Source organism: Eleutherodactylus coqui, chromosome 3, assembly GCF_035609145.1.
Source record: "Eleutherodactylus coqui strain aEleCoq1 chromosome 3, aEleCoq1.hap1, whole genome shotgun sequence".
Classification (NCBI taxonomy): Eukaryota; Metazoa; Chordata; class Amphibia; order Anura; family Eleutherodactylidae; genus Eleutherodactylus; species Eleutherodactylus coqui.
The window spans coordinates 73,953,412-73,974,035 of record NC_089839.1 but is presented as its reverse complement, the minus strand read 5'-3'; the positions used below and the strand labels follow the sequence as shown (position 1 = coordinate 73,974,035).

The following is a 20,624-nucleotide window of genomic DNA, read 5'->3' as shown; positions in this document are numbered from 1 at the left end:
CCAGGTGTATACTGTCATGATGTCGGAGGGAAATTGTGATTTTCGTTTTTTTGGCAATTCTGTCATTTTAAAAACAGCTTTTTTTGTACCGCACACATATAAATGAAGACTTGAACCCCAAAATGGATACCCCTGTTTGTGCTGTTTTTAGAAATATACCCATTGTGGCCCTAATCTTATGTCCGCATGCACAACGGGTCTCAAAATGAAAGGAGTAATTAGTGGTTTTCAGAACATAGATTTTGCTTGAAGACCTTTTAGGCCCAATAGCACACTTGTAGAGTTCTTGAGCGCCCAAAACAATAGAGAACCCCCACAAATGACCCCATTTTGAAAACTAGACCCCTTAACGAATTTATCTAGGGGTGTACTACCAATTTTGATGGCACAGTTTTTGAATAAATTCAAGCAAAGCAAAAGGAAAAAAAATTGTGATTTTCATTTTTTTGGCAATTCTGTCACTTTAAAAACAGCTTTTTTTGTACAGCACACATGTGAATAAAGACTTGCACCCCAAAATGGATACCCGTTTGTGCTGTTTTCAGAAATATACCCATTGTGGCCCTAATCTTATGTCTGGATGCACAACATGGCCCAAAATGAAAGGAGCAGTCGGTGGCTTTTAGAACATAAATTTTGCTTGAAGGCCTTTTATGACCTATACCACACTTGTAGAGTTCTTGAGTACCCAAAACAATAGAGAATTCCCATTAATGACCTCATTTTGAAAACTAGACCCCTTAACGCGTTCATCTAGGGGTGTACTGTGTATTTTAACCGTACAATTTTTGAATGAATCTAAGCAAAGCAGAAGGAAAAAATTACGATATTCAACTTTTTGGGCAATTTTTTCCATTTAAAAACTGTTTTTTTTGTACAACGTACATAGAAATAAAGAGATGTTCCCCCCAAAATGGATACCCCTGTTTGTCCCGTGTTCAGAAACATACCCATTGTGGCCCTAATCTACTTACAGGACACATGGCTAGGTCTATAATGAAAGGAACACCCGTTGGATTTCAGGGTACAACTGAATAAATTCCAGGCCCCATCGCCCACTTATAGAGCCATTGAGCGGCCAAAGCGATAAGGAACCCCCTCAAATTACCCCATTTTGAAAACTAGACCCCTTAACGAATTTATCTAGGGGTGTACTGTGTATTTTGACTCCACAGTATTTGAATGAATCTAAGCAAAGCAGAAAGAAAAAAAATAAGATTTTCAATTTTTTGGCAATTTTTAAAATTTAAAAACTTTTTTTGTACAGTGTACATAAGAATGAAGACATTCACCCCAAAATGGATACCCCCGTTTGTTCCGAAGCATACCCATTGTGGCCCTAATCTACTTACAGGGCCCATGGCAAGGCCTATAATGGAGGGGACACCCATTGGATTGCAGGGCACAACTGAATAAATTCCAGGCCCCATTGCTCATTTGTACGGAATAAAAATGGACTCCATAAAAATATCACCCCCCCCCCCCCCCCCCCCCCCGCCAACCCTCCCGCGCGCCCTTTTCGGCGTTCCCAAAATCTTAGATAAAAGTAATAATGTGAACTGTGTGGTATTTTTGAAGACAGCGGTAATTACGGAGGCTGGTTGGAATGGGCACATGGGGCAATAAAACGAGTATCCCCCCTCCTCTCATGCTTTTTGGGGGTCATTTCTTGACCTCAGTGGCGGGTATGGGGTGTAAAAAGTAGCGCTCTGTGAGTCTTCGTAAGCTTGCGGAGGTGCGGTGGTCTTGCACAGAAGGCGCTCAACAAGCTGCTCCTGGAACTGCTTCTTGTAAAATACGTATTACAGGTAGCGGTCTGAATAACGCCGGGCTCACGCAGTCGTAAGCAGAATCCGCTTGCGGAGGCCCGCAGCGGATCCCAGCTGCGTACGGCTGTGACCCTGCGTATGGCCGCGTAATGTACTGCGCATAATTGCCTACTCACACAGGCTGTCATTCGCAGTACGCTTTTGTTTGTATTTCCCGCACCTTCGCTTAGCGATGACGCGGGTACCCGCAGGCCGTACACAACGTAGTTGCGTATGGGCAGCGGGTATATTCACGACCATGGAGCACAATGAGCTCTACGTTGCGGATATCCGCCGTAAAAATAGAACCTGCTGCGTTCTCTTTTCTGCATGTGGATTACGCAATTCCGACCCACTAATGTGGGCGGAATTGTGTAATCCAATGCGATTGATCTGCGTATTACCGCGGATGAGACGCATGCGGAATCTAATTCCTATCCGGTTATGTGAGACTGACCTATGTTAGATCGCTACTTTATTACATGACCGGGGACCGCTCAACGAGGCCACCGGTCACTGCGCCAGGCTCTTGGCGACTGTTGGTCGGTGAGAGCAAGGATATTTTAAGTTTCCTGGGCTCCCCGACTCCTGCGCATGTGTCCGGCATTTTGCCGGCGGTCGCATGTGCAGAATCCGGCAAGGTTCACGAAGGAGGATCGCGTCGGGGTTGAAATAGAGAGGCCTCCGGTAAAAAATTTCATCTCCTCTCACCGATCGCATTGGTGAGGGGACATGAAACTTGAATTTTTTTTTAAACTTTTACGTGACCGCCATTATCCATTGTATAATGGCGAACACGTGACCACCCCTGTGAAAGCTCCAGGCTCTTGGCTAAGTTTTGTAGCCAGGAGCAGGGAGAATTTAAATTATCCTGGCAATCCACAGCTTTTGCTAATGCGTCCGTCATTTTGGCAACGGGCGCGTGCGCAGAAGCTGGGGTAAGGTCCGCGGATAAATCCGGGGGCCTTATGTACGTACTTTCATCCTCCCTCACGGATATGAGCCGTGAGGGGAGATGAAACGTAAGCTTTTTAAACTTTTTTAAACCTTTTAAAACTTTTTTTTTTCTTTTTTTACACTTTTTTTTTTTACTTTACATGATCACTGTTATCCATTGGATAACAGTGATCATGTCCCCAGTGACATCCCTCTGCTCCTGGCTACACATGGCAGCCAGGAGCAGAGGGATTTTGAATTTCCTGGGGCTCGAGCCCCTCTGTGCACGCGCTCGATGTCAATCATCGGGCGCGCATGCGCAGACGGGGGCTTCGGGTCCCGGAACACCGGGGACATCGGCGGACCTGAGGTGAGTATTTTCACCTCCCCTCATGGATCAGATCCATGAGGGGGAGGTGAAACTTGTACTTTTTTTTACTTTTTCAAACTTTTTCGCGATCACGGGGCGGAGGACTGCTCACCGCGGTCCCCGGTAACATCTCCTGCTTCCCGGCTACCTTCAGGAGCCGGGATCCAGGAGATTTTGAATTTGCCGGGGGCTCCCGGGCTTCTGCACATGCGCGTGATGTCACACAGCTGGCGCGCATGCGCCGAAGAGCGGCGGCGGGTCCGGGAGGACTCAGTCACCGAAGATGACCCCGGAGAAGGCGGGTGAGTAATTTCAGCTGCCCTGATGGATCCGATCCATCAGGGCAGCTGAACATAACTTTTTTAAAACTGTTTTTTTTTTACTTTATTGTGATCGGCGCTATCCATTGGATAGCGCCGATCGCAGTGCCGAGGGTACCTGCGGGCACCGACAGCATGGAGTGGTCACGTCCAGTGCCCACGTGGCTTTATTCTCTGCAGGACACATGTTTTTACGTCCTCAGAGAATAAAGCCCACTTGGGTAGGACGTAAAAAGGCAATGGGCTGGTCACTAAGGGGTTAAACAGGTGTCATATTTGGGGGCTGCATTCATCTTCTTCGTCTACAGTCACATTTGCGTTGGGGATTCCATTTTCCTTCTGCGTTTATGCGAGCTGAAAAAGGGAATCCTCTGGACAAACGGTTCAATGACCAAATGAACCCCATTGACTAGAATATGTGTTCTGCTTGGTTCTTGCAGGCATTTCATGTCAGATCTGCGCCGGACGCTGCGGCACAGATGTGAACAGAGCTTTATACTCTACCTTTATTTAGAGGTATGGTGGTGGTTTTTTCTATTAGTATTTTTTGTGTTTTTTGGGGGTATTACAACTTTTTCCCCAATATGAACAGACGAAAAGGGGTATTTAAAGAAACATTTTAAAGCAGTTTACTATTAGGCTAGTTTCACATGGGTGACCGTGATACTGCCACCAGAAAATCGCGGCATAATCGCGTCTTTTTTCCCCCCACGATCTTTCCGTGTCAGAGCTGCTTTTTCTACCATTTGCAATTTTCTTGCGTGATTTTGCCACAATTTTTTAGCACAAAAGTGAACAGCACTTTCCAATGTTAAAAACGCGTCACACGAAAATCGCAAGTTCGTGCTTTGCGATGTGATACAAAGAAGGCTCTATAGGGAAACATCGGAGATTTAAAAAAAAAAAAATTAAAATCACACTTTGCAGAAAGTTAGGGCACGTCACGATTTTTTTTTTCTTGCAACATCGCATGAGTGAAGACATCGCAAGTTTGAAGGAAACCACGTAAAATAGCAAGCAGCAGCACTCACCAAGAGAACACTATTTTGAGTCAATTTCTTGTGAGGCACGCCTTAAGTAGGATCGAACCCTGATCCACAACAGTCCAAATATAGAGAAGGCGGCAGCATCCACATAGAAAAATAGAAAAACGTTTATTTCCCATGGCCCATATCAGCGACGTTTCAACCCCTCCAGGGGTCTTTGTCGAGCTTGACCGTGGATGGTGAAAATTATTGGTTTTATAAGTTTTTACTCAATCTCAAATTGTGCGAAAATCGCACAGTTTTCGCCCATGTGAAACCACCCTGAGATACATTGAAAACCTGTGGGCAGCATGTGTATTCTTACAAGGAGTCTACTGGAAACATCTGAATGCACCCACTTCCAGGGGGGGGACTTCATCTCATACTTCCTCAGTGCTGATGGTGCTGACTGACACAGGAGGAAGCCTCCACAGCTCACGCAATATTGTCAATGTGCAGCGCACCCCTTTCAGTCTTAAACCATATAATTCGGTGCACGAGACACTATTTTAGGGCTTATTTGCATTGTACCTCCAGTGACCCACTTAGGATAAGCACCATAGTGGTTCTACTTTGGAATTAAAACTTAAGAGCTTTATGTAGTTTGTTAGCTTCATGTACTTGCAGCCGGCCTACTTAATTCATTTCAGTATAGGGCAGAGTAGGAAGTAATACAATTACTGCCTCCCTGCTAACAGATAGACATATAGTTAAAATATGTTGAATATCCTATCCAAACAGTGAATTACAGTATAAGCTGTGTACCTGGAGAAGGTACTGACCAGCTATCAAAGTCCTGTTATTACTGCAGCATCAGCGATACTTCCAGCAGGCTTTCCATCTCTGCAGTTAGAGAGGAGGGATGATAAGTGTAAATGTGAGCTAGCTGGCTGGTAGACAGTGACAATTTATATCTGACTTTTGCTTGAAGGAATGCTGCCTTCCAATAGGCGGCACAGGAGAGAGTGATACCCTCCTGTTGGAGCTATGGCCTTAATTCATTAACAGGAGCTTAGAAGAAATTAAGGGCCTTTCACATGGCCCAATTATCTGGCAAGAAGATTTGCCAAATTGTCAGGTCGTGTGAAAGTACAAAAAAATTAGCCGATGAATAAGCAGAAGGTTTAGCCTAGACACTTCCTCTTCACCGTATATACCTGGATCTGCTGGTCAATTTCAAGCCCCAATGCACTTGGATGCTGTATCTGAAAAACATGCAGAATTAGATAAGGAAGCTCACATGGATAAGACAGCAGTATTACAAGGTGATGTTCACATTTACAGAAGCATTTCTTAAAGTACTTTTACTTTTCTTTAACGCACACTGGGGGGTAGGCTCATGGGCAGGGACTCAACCCAACCATTTATAAGTAGGTAAATGAAGGCAGCTAAATATTTGGGGGTAGGGGGAAACTTTTTCTAGCATTGCACAAACTCCTTTAAGGAGTAATGGCCCTTTTACATGGGACAATCATCCTTCAGAAGTGTTCAAGCTCCCGCAGGAATTTATACAATTATCGTCCCGTGTAAAAACACACAAAAAACGGAACGGAGTGTCATTCAGTGTAAAAAGCTGTCGTTACCTTCTGATTGACTGTCTGTTTACTGTGAATGGAGGCGGGCGGCCCACTACAACTTCATGCCCGCAGCGCTGTGAGCGATGCCAATGATACTGGCACCTGTGTAACAGCACAGGAACGAACATCACTGGGACGAGCTGCTGGGCATAGTTTGCCTGACAGTTGGTCCCGTGTAAATGGGCCATAATTTAGCAAGATGGGAAACCACTTGGAAGGAGCTACTTGGGAGAGTGCAAAGTTTATCTAACTGCCCTGTAGGCTCTTTAGCCCTGTAATATATTGGCTATATCAATCTGTCTTCGAAGAGCAAATTTCAGGGACTGAAACTACAGGAACTTCATTCCCAAAAGCAGGTTCACGCAGCAATCTTCATGTTACCTGTTCAGCCCCAGATACATAAAGATTTAACATACTTACTTTTCGATGATCAAGTTGTGAATTGTGAAGCAAAACCGGAGTCATATTTGGGTAGAGCTTTACCATCACTCCAATATCTCTGAAAACATGTAACCATATGATACATCACTACATATAGCGCCAATTATATTACTGCAAATGGTGCAAAACAAGGAACAAACCATACGGTTCTAACCGATCAGTTGAGAAGCCATGCAAATATTTTTTGTAGGAATCGCATGAAAGGGAATTTGTCAGTCGATACATGCCACCTGAACCGCGGGCAGCAGGACGTTCGGGCAGTCACCCACATTACAGGGACGTGGGTATTATTCTAAGATACTGTGGGCATTTCATAACAAGCACAACAGGCCATGAATGAAGGAGAGTCACGGGGGGCAGCGGATCAAGATTGACAGGTCTCTCCCTGTTTGACAGTTCATACACAATCTAGTAGATCCAGGCAGGGAGAAGCCTGCTGTACTCAACCCGTGATTCTTCTCCCTGTTCCCAAATGATTTTTGAAGTAGGCTTTGTTTTCAGAGATGCCCAAGCGTTTTATGATAAAACATTCATCCCTGTAGTGTAGGCGCCTGTTCAGACTTCATGGTGCTGGTTATTCGGGTGCAAGAACCTAAATAGAGGCTTCCTTTAAACGGCCTGATGTTAAACCCAGCTTGTGATGTGGGAGAAGAACAACAGCCCGGAAGGAGCTTCTATTTATGTCAATAAAGTGTTCCCCTTAACACCAATAAGGTTTCATCACCAACACAGAAAAGGGTTCTTTAGGCCTCTTTCAGACGGGCGACAGATATCGCCGCAAGAAAGTCACAGCAATATGCAATGGCGATCTAACAATTTTAGCTGTGATTTTCAGAGGGCTTGAAATATAATCCCCATCCTGAAAATAAGCCCTGGCTGCATAAAAAAAAAACCTAACAGGCGCTGTCAGCTCAGCCGCACTTCTCCGCAGGCCCCCGGCACCTGTTTGAAGTTTTCAGGCAGCGCTTCCTGGATTGGAGGTTTAAAAACTGTTGAGCACCGTGGCTCAGCCAATCACTGCAGCGCTTGATGAACCAATCACAGCCATTCATGCGATGGCTGTGACTGCATACTAGGCACAGTGCCATCCATTTTGTAGTGGTAATAACTGTTGTAGCGGCTCAATCCCATTCACTTGAATGGGACCGAGCAAGACCCCAACCAATCTGACATTGAAGATGCATCCCCAGGTTAGGTCATCAATATTTTAGTGTCGGAAAACCTCCTCAATCATGAGCCAACTCCATTGAAAGCAATGGGATAGCATCATTGAATTCTGCCACAGCTGTCGCCGGCCCACATTGAAAACACTCTAGAATATCTCAGATTTTTTCTCTGCGCTAGTGGGTAGGCACCCTTAGGGGTGGTGGTGACAGACTATTTAAAGATAAAAAGCCAATGTAAAATCCTGAAAATTCCTTCAAATTTGTTGCACAAGTTGTTCATAGTCACTGAACTTGTAAAACCCTTTAATTCTAATCATGTAGAAGCTGCACCTCACCTGATCTCTGTTATGGTGGCTGTATATATGGCTCCAAACTCCAACTGAAAATCTTGCTGCAAAATAAAGAATTATTTAGCACGGAGAAAAACTAAAAAGAGACTGATCAATTTTGGGAGCCAGAAGGGTAAAACTTACATCATCTTTGCAGAGGTCAGTGATGAACTCCCTGGCCTCTTGCATGGCACTAGGTGTTGGAGCAAAAACAGAGAACACCTCCTCATCTAACTGACTAACAGTGACTCCTGCAGAACAAAACACAAAGGGTTAATAGAAAGTATGAAAGGAATTTGCACTTCAAATGATATAGTTCCCCAATAGACATGAGCGAGCATATTCGTCCGAGCTTGATGCTCGTTCGAGTATTAGAGTGTTCGAGAGGCTTGTTACTTGAGACGAGCACCACGCGGTGTTCGAGTCAATTACATTTCCTTCCCTGAAAAATTTGCGCCATTTTCTGGCCAATAGAAACGCAGGGAAGGCATTACAACTTCCTCCTGTGACGTTCAAGCCCTATCCCACCCCCCTGCAGTGAGTGGCTGGCGAGATCAAGTGACCGCCGAGTATATAAAGTGGCGCTGCCCGCGGCTCGCCACAGACGCGCCCTGGCAGAGATTAGGGACAGTGTTGCAGCTGATATTATAGGGAGAGTGTTAGCGTCTACAAGAACCCCAACGGTCCTTCTTAGGGCCACAGCTCACCTAGTGCACTACTGTTGTGGGTGCTGGGAGCAGTTGTGCATTTTTTTTTGGTATATCGGGCGTGCAGCCCCATTACAGCTATAGCGTTCTCAGGCTGTAGTCTGTACTACGTAGTATAGGGGGAAGTATTGGTGAGACAGGGACAGTGGTAGTGTGGAATCCTGTCTACAACAATCCCAACGCTCCTTCTTAGGGCTACCTGTGCATTTAACTCTGTGGTTGCTGGGAGTTGTAGTACCTCAGCATTGCACTGCAAGGCCTGAGTTCAGCCTTCAGTGTCATTTTTTGCTGGGGGCAGTTAGTGTAACGTAAGCGCTCTCTGCCTCCAAGTGCACGTTTAGAAAGCACTAATACTTTTATCCGCTCTGTGTTACCAGTCAGCTGCCGCCGCAATGTACGGTGCCAGACAGCCATAGAGGGAGAGTCCAATACAAGCTCCATTGCCTGGATTGGAAAAAAGCTAATTTTAAAAAAGGAATACTTTTTACGGCTGCTTGTAACCCAGTGCACATTACTGCTTGGCCTGTGGGACTTGAGGTGCATCTCAACTGCATACTGCACAGCAAGGCCTGAGTTCAGCCTTCAGTGTCAATTTTTGCTGGGGGCAGTTAGTGTAACGTTAGCGCTCTCTGCCTCCAAGTGCACGTTTAGAAAGCACTAATAAGGGCAATTTGTCTGGGGTACATTTGTACTGTCGGTACACCAATTTTTCGGGCCCTCGCCTACAATGTAATCCAAGTAATTTTTATGGGCTGTGCCTGCACTCATGGTACACTACTGTGTCTGGGGTTGGCTTACACTTTTGCTACAGAAATGTAACTCTGTTCTGCCTACGTATACTTCTGCCACAGTAATGCTAGAGGGGTCTGACTATACTTCTGCAACAGAAATGTAACTTCGGTCTGCCGATACTTCTGCTCCTGAAATGTTACCTTGGTTTGTGTATACTGTTACTACTGTAATGTTACTGATACTGGGCTCTGCCCATACTGCTTCAACGGAAATGTTACTGGGGCATACTGCTTCAACGGAAATGTTACTGGGGCATGTCTATACTGCTATAACTGAAATGTAACTAATACTGGGATGTGCCCATACTGCTTCAACGTAAATGTTACTGGGGCCTGTCTATACTGCTACTACTGAAATGTTACAAATGCTGTACTCTCCCTACACTGCTGCAAGGGAAATGTGAATCTGCTGCTTTGCCCATAATGCTTCTACGTAAATTTTACTGGGGTCTGACTATACTGCTACTAATGAAATGTTACAAATGCTGTACTCTCCCTACACTGCTGCAAGGGACATGTGAATCTGCTGCTTTGCCCATAATGCTTCTATGTAAATGTTACTGGGGTCTGACTATACTGCTACTACTGAAATTTAACAAATACTACGCTCTCCCTGTAATGCTGCAAGGGAAATGTGAATCTGCTGCTTTGCCCATACTGCTTCAACGTAAATGTTACTGGGGCCTGTCTATACTGCTACTACTGAAATGTTACAAATGCTGTACTCTCCCTACACTGCTGCAAGGGAAATGTGAATCTGCTGCTTTGCCCATACTGCTTCTACGTAAATGTTACTGGGGTCTCTCTATCCTGTTACTACAACAGAAAAGTTACTGCACTCTGTCAATACTGTTGCAAATGAAATGTTACTGGGGTCAGCCTACACTGCTGCAATGGAAATGTTAAAGGGGTGTGTCTACAATGTTACTACTACTGAAATATTACTGCGGTCTGTCTGCACTGCTGGAACTGAAATGTTACTGGGGCCTGTTCCTACTGATACTACTGAAAGGTTACTGGGGTCAGTATGCACTGCTGGAACTGAAATGTTACTGGGGTCTGTCAATACTGCTGTAAATGAAATGTTACTGGGGTCTGTCTCTACTGTTGCTACTGAAATGTTACTGGGGCCTGTCCCTACTGATACTACTGAAATCTTACTGGGGTCTGTATGCACTGCTGGAACTGAAAGGTTACCCCGGTCTGACTGGGGCATGCAGTGTGGGCCAAAGCCCACCTGTATTTTATCTGACGGTACCTCAGCTGTGCAGGGCAATGTAATGGGATTTATTTATGTACCGCCGGTGGGTTCCAGGGAGCCACCCATGCTGTGGGTCCACACAGACTTCACATAGGGGAGGTGTACCTGCCTGTGTCTATGTATAAAAAACCCGGTCTGACTGGGGCAAGCAGTGTTGGCTGAAGCCCACCTGTATTTAATCTGACATTAGCTCTGCTGTCCAGGGCACTGAAATGGGATATATTTATGTACCGCCGGTGGCTTCCTGGGACCCACCCATGCTGTCGGTCCACACGGACTTCACATTAGGGAGTTGTACCTGCCTGTGTCTACTTATAAAAAAAACCCAGTCTGACTGGGGCATGCAGTGTGGGCCGAAGCCCACCTGTATTTAATCTGACGTTACCGCAGCTGTCCAGGGCACTGCAATTTGATATATTTATGTACCGCCGATGGGTTCCAGGGAGCCACCCATGCTGTCGGTCCACACGGACTTCACATTAGGGAGTTGTACCTGCCTGTGTATACTTATAAAAAAAAAAACTGACTGGGGCATGTAGTGTGGGCCAAAGCCCACCTGTATTTCATCTGACGTTAGCTCTACTATCCGGGGCACTGCATTGGGACAAACTACAGGAGCAATACAGCGCTAATGAGACGTGCACAGCTACGCTAGCATTGAAGTCCGCTGTAGGCCCGCGATTGCTGAGGGTTTGTGCAGAGGCCTATATCCTGGGTGCAGTGAAAGTCGGCTTCCTGCCTATGATTGCTGAAGCTGTGGGCCGAGGCCTATGTCACTGGCGCGGTGCAAGTCTGCCATGCTTGGCCGCTCAGATTTATTTTTTGTTCATGTCTTGGGTTGCCTAGGACCCACCTATGCTGTTGGTGCCCACTTAGTTCCCATTACGCGGTGTTTGACCTGTCTGGCACAAAGACACTGACTGACTTGGGTAGGGGCCAGAGTGCAGATGGCTTTCCCCTTGCGGTGTCGATTGAGCTATGCGACACATTGACAGATTGAATACTGTGTGGGCACATGGATTCCCCATTGCTATGCCCACGTTTGCAGCTCCTAACGGAGGTGGCACAGGATTGGATTTCTCATTGCTTCTGTACAGCATTGTGGGCTATCGCCCCGCCCCTTTTAAAGAGGGTCGCTGCCTGGCCCTGCCAACCCTCTGCAGTGTGTGCCTCCGGTTCCTCCTCATCGCAGATGTACTGAGAAATAGACCTGAGGGTGGCATGAGGGCAGCTGAAGGCTGCGCAGGGACACTTTTGTGTGCGTTGTGGACGCAGGGTCGTGCAGGGGGGGGGGGGGGGGGGAGGGGTTGGGCAGCATGTAACCCAGGAGAAGAGGCAGCGGTGTGTCCCGCAGGCAGCGATTGTGCTTAGTTGGAGGTAGTGTGGTGCTTAGCTAAGGTTTGCCTTGCTAATGAGGGTTTGTCCCAAGTAAAAATTGTTTGGGGGAGGGGCCCACTCTTGCTGCTATTGTGGCTTAATAGTGGGACCTGGGAACCTGAAATGCAGCCCAGTATGTTGCCCCTCGCCTGCCCTATCCGTTTCTGTGTCGTTTCCATCAGTTTCTTGGGTTTTCCAGATTTTCACCAATGAAAACCTTAGCGGAGCATGGGTCACATACAAAAATGCTCGAGTCGCCTATTGACTTCAATTGGGTTCGTTAATCGAAACGAACCCTCGAGCATCACGGAAAGTTCGACTCGAGCAACGAGCACCCAAGCATTTTGGTGCTCGCTCATCTCTATTCCCCAATCATGAAGTGATAGATAAATTTTCAAAAGGGTTTACTTAGGTGAAAGCCCCCACTCACTGACTCGCCACTAATTCTCTAACTTCCTGATGTCTTACAAACATGAAATTTGGCAGGAGCATTCTTTAGGTCCTATTAGGAAAAGTAAAGGGGTCACAACTTGAAAATTCAATACCAAGTGCAAAAGTATTGGAACCCCTGTGTAAGGTACCATATCTAATTCTCTAACTTCTCGATGTCATATAAACATTACATTTGGGATGATCATTCTTTAGGTCCTACATAGGAAAATTAAAGGTGTCACAACTCTATTATTCAATGCCAAGTGCAAAAGTAAGTGCACCCCTATGTAATGTAACTTCTCGGTGTTGTACAAGCATGAAATTTAGCGTGAGCATTCTTTAGGTCCTAAATAAGGAAAGTGGGAGGGGTGGCACATTCTGCAGAGGGACATCGGTACATGCAGCCTGAGGAAAATCTAACGCTTCTCTATATGTATACATATTTTATTCCTCGGTAACTTGACTTCATAAAAGTTTTCTGTGCAAACAACACGTAAACACCTAAATCATATTAACTCGGGCGAGGCCGGGTATATCAGCTAGTATAATCTATAAACTAAGCTTATGTGCTGAATGTAGGTGATGAGTGAGGATTTAAGTGTCATACTCACCTTCCCTGTCGTTCCTCCAGTGTGAGCGCTGAAAGCTGCTGCTCAATGCATTGAGCGGTGCGCCAAGTAGTCCGCCCGTTCTAATTTTATAATGGGGGACTACTTAGCGTTCTGCTCAATGCACTGTAACGCCGGCTTTCACTGTTCACACCAGGGAGGAAACCCTTACATTGCGGACTCGGCAGGTCACTTACTTCCAGCCCGTAAGCTTAGCTTATTGTGCTAAAAGTAGGTGATAGTCGCTTTATAGAGTTCAAGTAAATCTGTTAGGAGTCTCATGCTTTCTCTATAGGAGGGCAGAATAAGACAGAGGGGGAAATGCTGAAATTAGAGATTTACAGCTTATGATCGGATTCAGCATTTTTATGTAAACCCTTTTTAAATGCTGTCAAGACTCAATAAGAAGTTGAGTCCTTTATCTGCCCCCACAGGGTGACTGACAGATATGCTTATATACAGGGCAGGGGAGGCAACACTCAGGCACTCTATACAAGTCCTGCCAGCATTTAAAGGGGTTGTCTCGAGGAAGCAGTGATTTTTTTTTTTTGCCCAGTCCCCCTAATTAAGCATACATTACTAAGCCCCCCTGTAAATGACTTTTCTAGCTGGTTTGTACTTACAGTTCCAGCGTTTCAGCAACTTATAAAAATTTTCCCAAGATGGCCGCCGGCTCTTTTCCCATCGCTTGCTGTAGCCCGACGTGCGCGCTCCCGAGACGCTACCAGCTGTGTCTCCCTGACAACCAGACGCCCCGCAGCCGCCGACCGGACCCCTGGATTGAACGCGGCCGACCACGGCACACAGTCACCCACCGCCAGGCAGCAGGTAACCGGCGCAGCCCCCCCACCCCACCCCCGGCCCAGTGCCAGCCCCAGCCCCCCCCCCAGCCCAGCGCGCAGAAGAGCTGTAGCGGCGAGCACACTGAGGCGGCTCGTGCTGAGAGGAGAAGACCGGACTGCGCAAGCGCGTCTAAAAAAAGCAAGCTGCCAGCGAATTTAGACGGAACCATGGAGACGAGGACGCTAGCAACGGAGCAGGTAAGTGAATAACTTCTGTATGGCTCATATTTAATGCACGATGTATATTACAAAGTGCAATAATATGGCCATACAGAAGTGTATAACCCCACTTGATTTCGCGAGACAACCCCTTTAAGCAATGGTTTACTCTATAGTTCCTCGAGTTCAAGATCTCCCACGCTAGCCTATACTGACCTGACATACGGTAAGCATAGGAGTCCTGAGAGAACCACTTTTAAGTTAGGAAGTCCAGCAGTAAGGGGATCCACTTTGAGTATTACCTTTCTTTGTTTTCGTTCTTTGTTTACTGGTTATTCAGATCTGGTCATTATTTCAAGCCATGGAGCCCAATACACATATAGTCCTTGCACTTTCCCACTGTGGCATCCAATATTTGGTGTGATTTATGCTTACCACAGCACCAAGATTAACCCCCTTGTAAAGGATAGGGTCAAAGAAGGACAGAGGAAGAAAAAAAAAAAATCAGGCGGAGGCTGGAGCAGCATGTAAAGGGCCAGGAGGCCGAAAAACTGTGGTTGCTGTGGGAGCAACAACGGACGTCTACGAGGCAAGTTGGTGAACTTCTGGCTTTATTTGTTCATTGTGGACTGTGTAGTCAAGATGGCGGCCGTTGCAGGAGGCAACCAAAAAGAGCCATGCTGGGGGGTGTCTACAAATGGACTTATGTATGTATTGGTGTCCAGTGGCAAAGTGGCCAGTAAAACCCCACTGGTCTGTGTTGCAGGCTGACTGCAGGGCTTTGAAGGCACAACTGGAACGTGTCCCCGCCAAAGGACTGTGATAACAATGCATGGAGTGGTGAGACCATTAAAAAGACCGTGGATTCTGGGCGGTATGGACTTGAGTGAAAAAAAAAATTGATGCCAATGTGGTTAAAATGCTACATAACAGAATGTATTCCTTGCAGGAGAGTACTGGGAAAACTGCAGTGTCTGCACTGGGTGCAAAAAAGTTCAAAAACCGTATGGTGCATAATGTGTTGCATGAGGATACCATGAAAGCTGCATAGTGTGCTGACTGGGTGGTGTAAGAAAAGTCCATTAACCCTAAAGTGTCGTGTGGGGGATGGTGGAATGTATTCTGTGCCTAATATGTGTAGATATGATTCCCAAATGAAGTCAGGGTGTGAACAGGTTGCTGTAAGGAGTGCACCCAACACCCATGTTGGAGTTAGCACAACTATGCCTCTAGTGATAGAAAGGAGTAGTGAAAGAAAACTAGAGCTGTCTAAGACAGATAGTACTAAAAGTGCTAAGAAGAAAAAGGCTTCTCCTAGTGAAACAAATGAGGTAGTCAGTGCAAATTCTGAAGTCCAGGGTGAGATAGACCGCAAAGGCTTGCCTAGAATTCAGGAAGGATTTGCACCAATGCAAGCTTATGTAAAGTCTCTTGAGGAAGAAGGTCAAACTGCTAATGAAAGATATGACGCACAGTTGAAAAAAGAAATGGCCAACTTGTGTCTGCTTAGAGAAGAGGACAAAAGGCAAAGGCTGTTAACAGAGGAGCAGAAAGAAAGAATCCTAAAAGAAAAAGGATAGTAGTCTCCAGGAGGCTGAACAACTGAAAGCAGAGAATGTAGCTCTCTTAAAGGAGAATGAGCACCTTGGGAGACTGGCTAAGGAGGAAGCTAAAAATAAAGGGTGTTGCTGGAACAGAAGAATGTGCAGTGTGAACAGTACTGTAAAAAGCTGCAAATGAAAACCCAAGAGTTGGAGGTGTTGCAAGTTAGAAAGAGCTTTTACTGATGTACGTAATCAAACTACAGGTTTGCAGAATTAAGTTGCAGAGTTGAAAATGCAGTTAGCAAATAAAAATGGTGAATTGGAGTCCCAGCTAAGTCAGCTTAAGAAAAAGCTGGAAATAGAGAAAGCTGCTTGCAGTCAGGCAGAGAAGCAAGGAGAGATCTTGAAAGACAGACTGGGTCACAAGGAAAACCAGGAAGCACTGCATGAAAGACTGGTGTCCCAGCTACAGATGAGCCTGGATGAGGAAGCTAAAGAATAAAAAGCTCAAATCCAGGAGCTTGAACAGAACCATGCTGTAGCTATGGGGGAAATATCCAAGTGGTTGGAGCAAACTGAAAAGGTGAAAGAAATATTGAAAAATGAGTGTACTGAGCTGACCCATAAGGTGAAGGTGCTATTCAAGGACAAGCACGAGTCTGAATGCCAGAGAGATGAAGTAGAGAAGCAGCTTCAAGTACAAATTACTGAAGGTGACAGAGTACAGACAGAGCTGTCTGAGAAGCTGAATAGACTACAGGTGGAGCTAGAAGCTCAGAGGGAAGAGTCCCAGAAGTTGCTACAGGAAGAGACGCAGCAGAGGCTTGGTCGTAGCGCACACCTGAAGACAATGCAAGATGGGAGAGATGAGTTCCTCAAGCGGTTAGAGGAAGATGCACAAACTAAGAGACCTGTCAGAGCAGATTGCAACCCTTCAGGCTGAGGTATCGGTTCTGGAAAAGAAAATGGAGAAGAGTGCCGTGTGCTTGGATTCTGTTGAAGAGCAAAAGAAGAAAGTTCAAAAGAAGTTAGAAGCTACAAATCAACAGTATGAAGAAAAAGCAGCTGCTCATGACAAACTAGAGAAGGCGAATACTAGACTTCAGCAAGAATTAGAAGACATCAGTGTGGATCGGGGTCACCAACATCAGATTGTGTCCAACTTGAAGAAACAGAACAAGTTTGATCAGTTGGTTAGCGAGGAGACAAGCAGAAGAACGTGATTGTGCGGAAGCAGAGGTTCGTGAGAAAGAAATTAAAGTGATCTCCTTGCAACGCACCCTGGAAGAGGCCTTCGAAGTGAAGACTGAGTTAGAAAGACTTAACAAGCAGTTGTGTTCAAGTCTGAACAGGGAGAAACAGAAGCAAGAGAGGCTTCAGGATGAGCTTGAGAGAAAGTCAGAGGACTTAAAAGGGACAGCATGCGATCGTCCAAGCATCACAAGAAGACATAGCTCAGGTGACACTCCAGCTGTCACAGGTACAAGCAAGTGAACGGTTTGCAGAGTCTCAGGGCTTGATGAAGTATAAAGAGGCTGAAGTCCAGAGGTTGCTCAGAAAACTAACAGACATGATTGTGGCCAACCAGCAGATGGAAGTAGAGATGACCCGTATGCAGGAAGAGCAAAAAGAGAGAGATAAACTCACTGATGAAATTGCAAGTAGCAATAGTGAAGAGACTCTAGTTGTGGAAAAAGAGAGACGGTTAGAATCTAGTATGACACAACTAGAGGAAAATGAAATAACCGGGAGAGTGTTTGCGGTTCTCACTGTCTCATATGTGGAGACCATTCAGAGTGGAACAGATCTCTGTGTAGAGAACACAGTCCTGAGGGAGATGGAAAACGCAGAAGTTGTGCAAGAGTCACTCTCGACAAATAAATGTGAACATGACCTGAAGTTCCCAATAGAGACACGGCAAGAGTTCCTGAACATACACCTGGAAGGTGAGGAAAAGGCCATTGAAGGGTTCTTGGGCCATTCAGTAATTGACCCGAGTCAGAAATATCAACAGAAGCTGAATGGTTTAAAAAGAGAGCTAGTAGGAAGTCTACAAGATGCTCTGAGAAAACAGGAAGCAAAGGTCACCAGTTGGGCTAAAACACGGTCCCAGTTAAAATCAGAAGCAAGGGCTCAAGAGGAAAATACTGAATTGCTACCCTTGACACGTCCTCGGAAAGTGGCGTCAAAAGAAAAGGTCTGGTTTTCAAAAGTGGCCCAGAAGTCAAGCGCAAAGATGAAACTCATGGAGTCAAATAGTTGTTTTGCTAGAAGGGAGGCTCAGAGACTAGAGAGGTAAAGTAAAAGAAAAGAAAATCCAGATGAAGAATTTTAAAAAGGAAGTCTAAAACGTGAAAGTAATTGAGAAAGTGAGCGTTGAGCTACAGATGAAGGCTGAGCAGCCCTCGGAGTTACAAGAGGTAGTAAAAATAAAGAGACCCCCGAGCCTGGAGTTTTAACCCTGGAGGGCCAAAAGAAAGTGTGATACGGCCTATGGCCTTTATCAAAAGGGGAGGGTTTGTAGTGGTGCATTACATAGAATGACCTGCAGAGGGTGCTAGTCAGGCATTCTAATACCTGCAAGACGGAAAGAGAGGGTTAATACCCTAGGTGTAGCAAGAGTTCGCTACAAAAAGAGGCAGTTTGTGCAGGAAGCAGGGAGACGTTGGCTGAGAGAGCCAGAGAGACAGCTCAGTGGAGCTGAAGGGGCTGCTAGCCCCAGGGTTCATTGCAGACCCAGAAAGGCACAAGGTTGACAGGGAAGACAACCCTAACCTCAAACACCCAGATGGGGTGCTTATATGGACTTTATTTATGGAAGAATGCTTATTTGGACTCGGTTTCCGTTATTTGTTATGCTGTGAATAAATGCTGGCAGGCGCCAGTCTTAAAGAGAAACCACGTCTCATGAAGCGTTTCTACACGTTTGGGGCCATTTTCTGGTCTGAGAGTTCAGCGACCCGCAGGCAAGGGACCCCAAGTTGCCACTATATTATATATAAACATACACACGCACGCATCTCTATCATGCACATTTATGTCGCAAAAGAAAAAATAGAACTAGCTGCGTCCTTAATTGCACTCGTGTATTACACAAGTCCGGTGCGCTAGTGTGAGTGGAACTGCGTAAGGCAATGCGATTGATTGCCTGCGAGTTACCGGGTATCATACGGGTGTACAGCACCTGCATAATACGTGGTAATCATATGCCGGTGTGAGTTCAGCCTAATGCATAGACAATGTCAGACAACGGTCCCTCCTCTAAGTACCTCAGACCCACTAAGCCACAATCCGTGGTGGAGAATACACAAAGGGGTGAAGCTGCGGCACTCACCTGTTTCAGCTTGAAGTTTTTTTAAGTTATATCCTCCAGGTCCAACAAATCTGCTTCTCTTGGACAACGGCACTTGGACGGTTTCTAGAAAACGAAGCAGAAATGGTAACAATTTCTATAAAAGCTCTACCATGATGTTATGGGAAAAAGTACAGTTCATCAAGTACACCACTAGCTTCTTAATAGCAACACATCAAAGTATGAATCACTTTTTTTCCTAATTCAGCATAAAACAAAAAAAAAATTCTACAAAGTTAAGCATTAGTTTATGCTTCAGCTTAGTTATCGGGTTTACAAACTACTCAGCAATGTCTACTAAGTGGAAGGATAAAACCACTTCCACAGGTGGGTACTGCAATATAACATTGGCTAGGAGGACTAGTTGTTATACTTGTAAATGGGTATTTCCAGAACAGACCAACCACCTATCCGCAGAACAGGTGATAAAGTATTATCAGCAGCGGGGATCTCACCACTGGGACACCCACCGATCCCAAGAATGCCCATCCCGTGTCCCTCTCTGCTGCTCACTTCGCACCCCGAAGTGAGGACCAGCTTGACTAGTGTGGCGGCTGAGCATATCCAATGCCACTATTACATTCTGTGGTCCTGCTGAAGATGGCTCAGTGCTTGTCCTCTGCTTTCTCCAGCAGTCCCATTGGAAGGAATTGAGCAGAAGCAGACAGTCGGCCACACTTTCATTCACGCACCTCCTCACTGCAAGGAGAGGCGGACACCGCAACCCCCTTCTCGGCATCAGTGCGGGTTTCGGTAGCGAGACACTCACTAAGCAGACTTTCAGCGCCTATTTTGTGGATAGGTGCCAAGACAATCCTGAGAATAGTGCTTTATAGCAACCCTCTGATTTAAGGACCAGACTTCTACCCTAGACTGAAGGAGGGTGTATTACTTGCAGTTGTTCTTCTCTGCCATCCCTCCAATTCACCAATTCCAGGTCACATTTTTCAGGTGTCCAAGTTGGCTGCTGCAATTTTCTAGTTACCTAATGTACACTGTGCACGGCTCTCTGATTGACCAGTGTTACTCATGTGATCAGTGCTGGCCAATCAGAGAGCAAATATAGCAGGTTACATCAGCCACCTTAGACAGCCAAAGACAGTACCCAGAACCAATGGATCAGAGGGACGGCAGAGAACAACTGCAGGTTATATACCTCCTTCTCTTTCCGACCCTGTAACAGAATTTTGTCCCAAGACCGGAGGGGTCCCTTTAAAGTATTCTACTTCACTAGACGCTAATTAGCTTCCATTTAGCACTGCACTTTAATAATATACAAGTATTACCAGTTACAGGACTGTTGTCTTTCTGGGTTTCTCTTGGCTTTGAGATGGTTCTATTCATGATCTGCAGGATTTCTTTTTTTGCAACTAGAAATAAAATGAGAATATTTGAGAGGGACGATTAAATTTGTAAGACGGGTCTGAGAAATACATAATTAGCCCAACAGCATATATAGAATATACAATCTACACTCCTTGTCTCTCAGAATATATTACATGTGTTTCCCCACCGATAACACACACATGGTATACAGCAATGAGATGCCATGAATGTCTGAACAGAGGTGAAGTTTCAG

General features: G+C 45.7%; 1 protein-coding gene across 4 annotated transcripts in view; it reads right to left on the bottom strand.

Annotated features, from left to right (window-relative positions):
- PNPT1 (polyribonucleotide nucleotidyltransferase 1) overlaps nt 1-20,624 on the bottom strand; it is a 69,189-nt gene that overhangs the window by 5,038 nt on the left and 43,527 nt on the right. For all 4 annotated transcript variants that reach the window (XM_066595746.1, XM_066595745.1, XM_066595747.1 and 1 more), the window contains exons 22-27: nt 20,332-20,415; nt 19,028-19,111; nt 8,117-8,223; nt 7,979-8,034; nt 6,457-6,535; nt 5,617-5,664 (exon numbers count right to left, since the gene is read on the bottom strand). In XM_066595746.1, the coding sequence (XP_066451843.1) occupies nt 5,617-5,664; nt 6,457-6,535; nt 7,979-8,034; nt 8,117-8,223; nt 19,028-19,111; nt 20,332-20,415 (458 nt within the window). The remainder of the gene's footprint in view (nt 1-5,616; nt 5,665-6,456; nt 6,536-7,978; nt 8,035-8,116; nt 8,224-19,027; nt 19,112-20,331; nt 20,416-20,624) is intronic.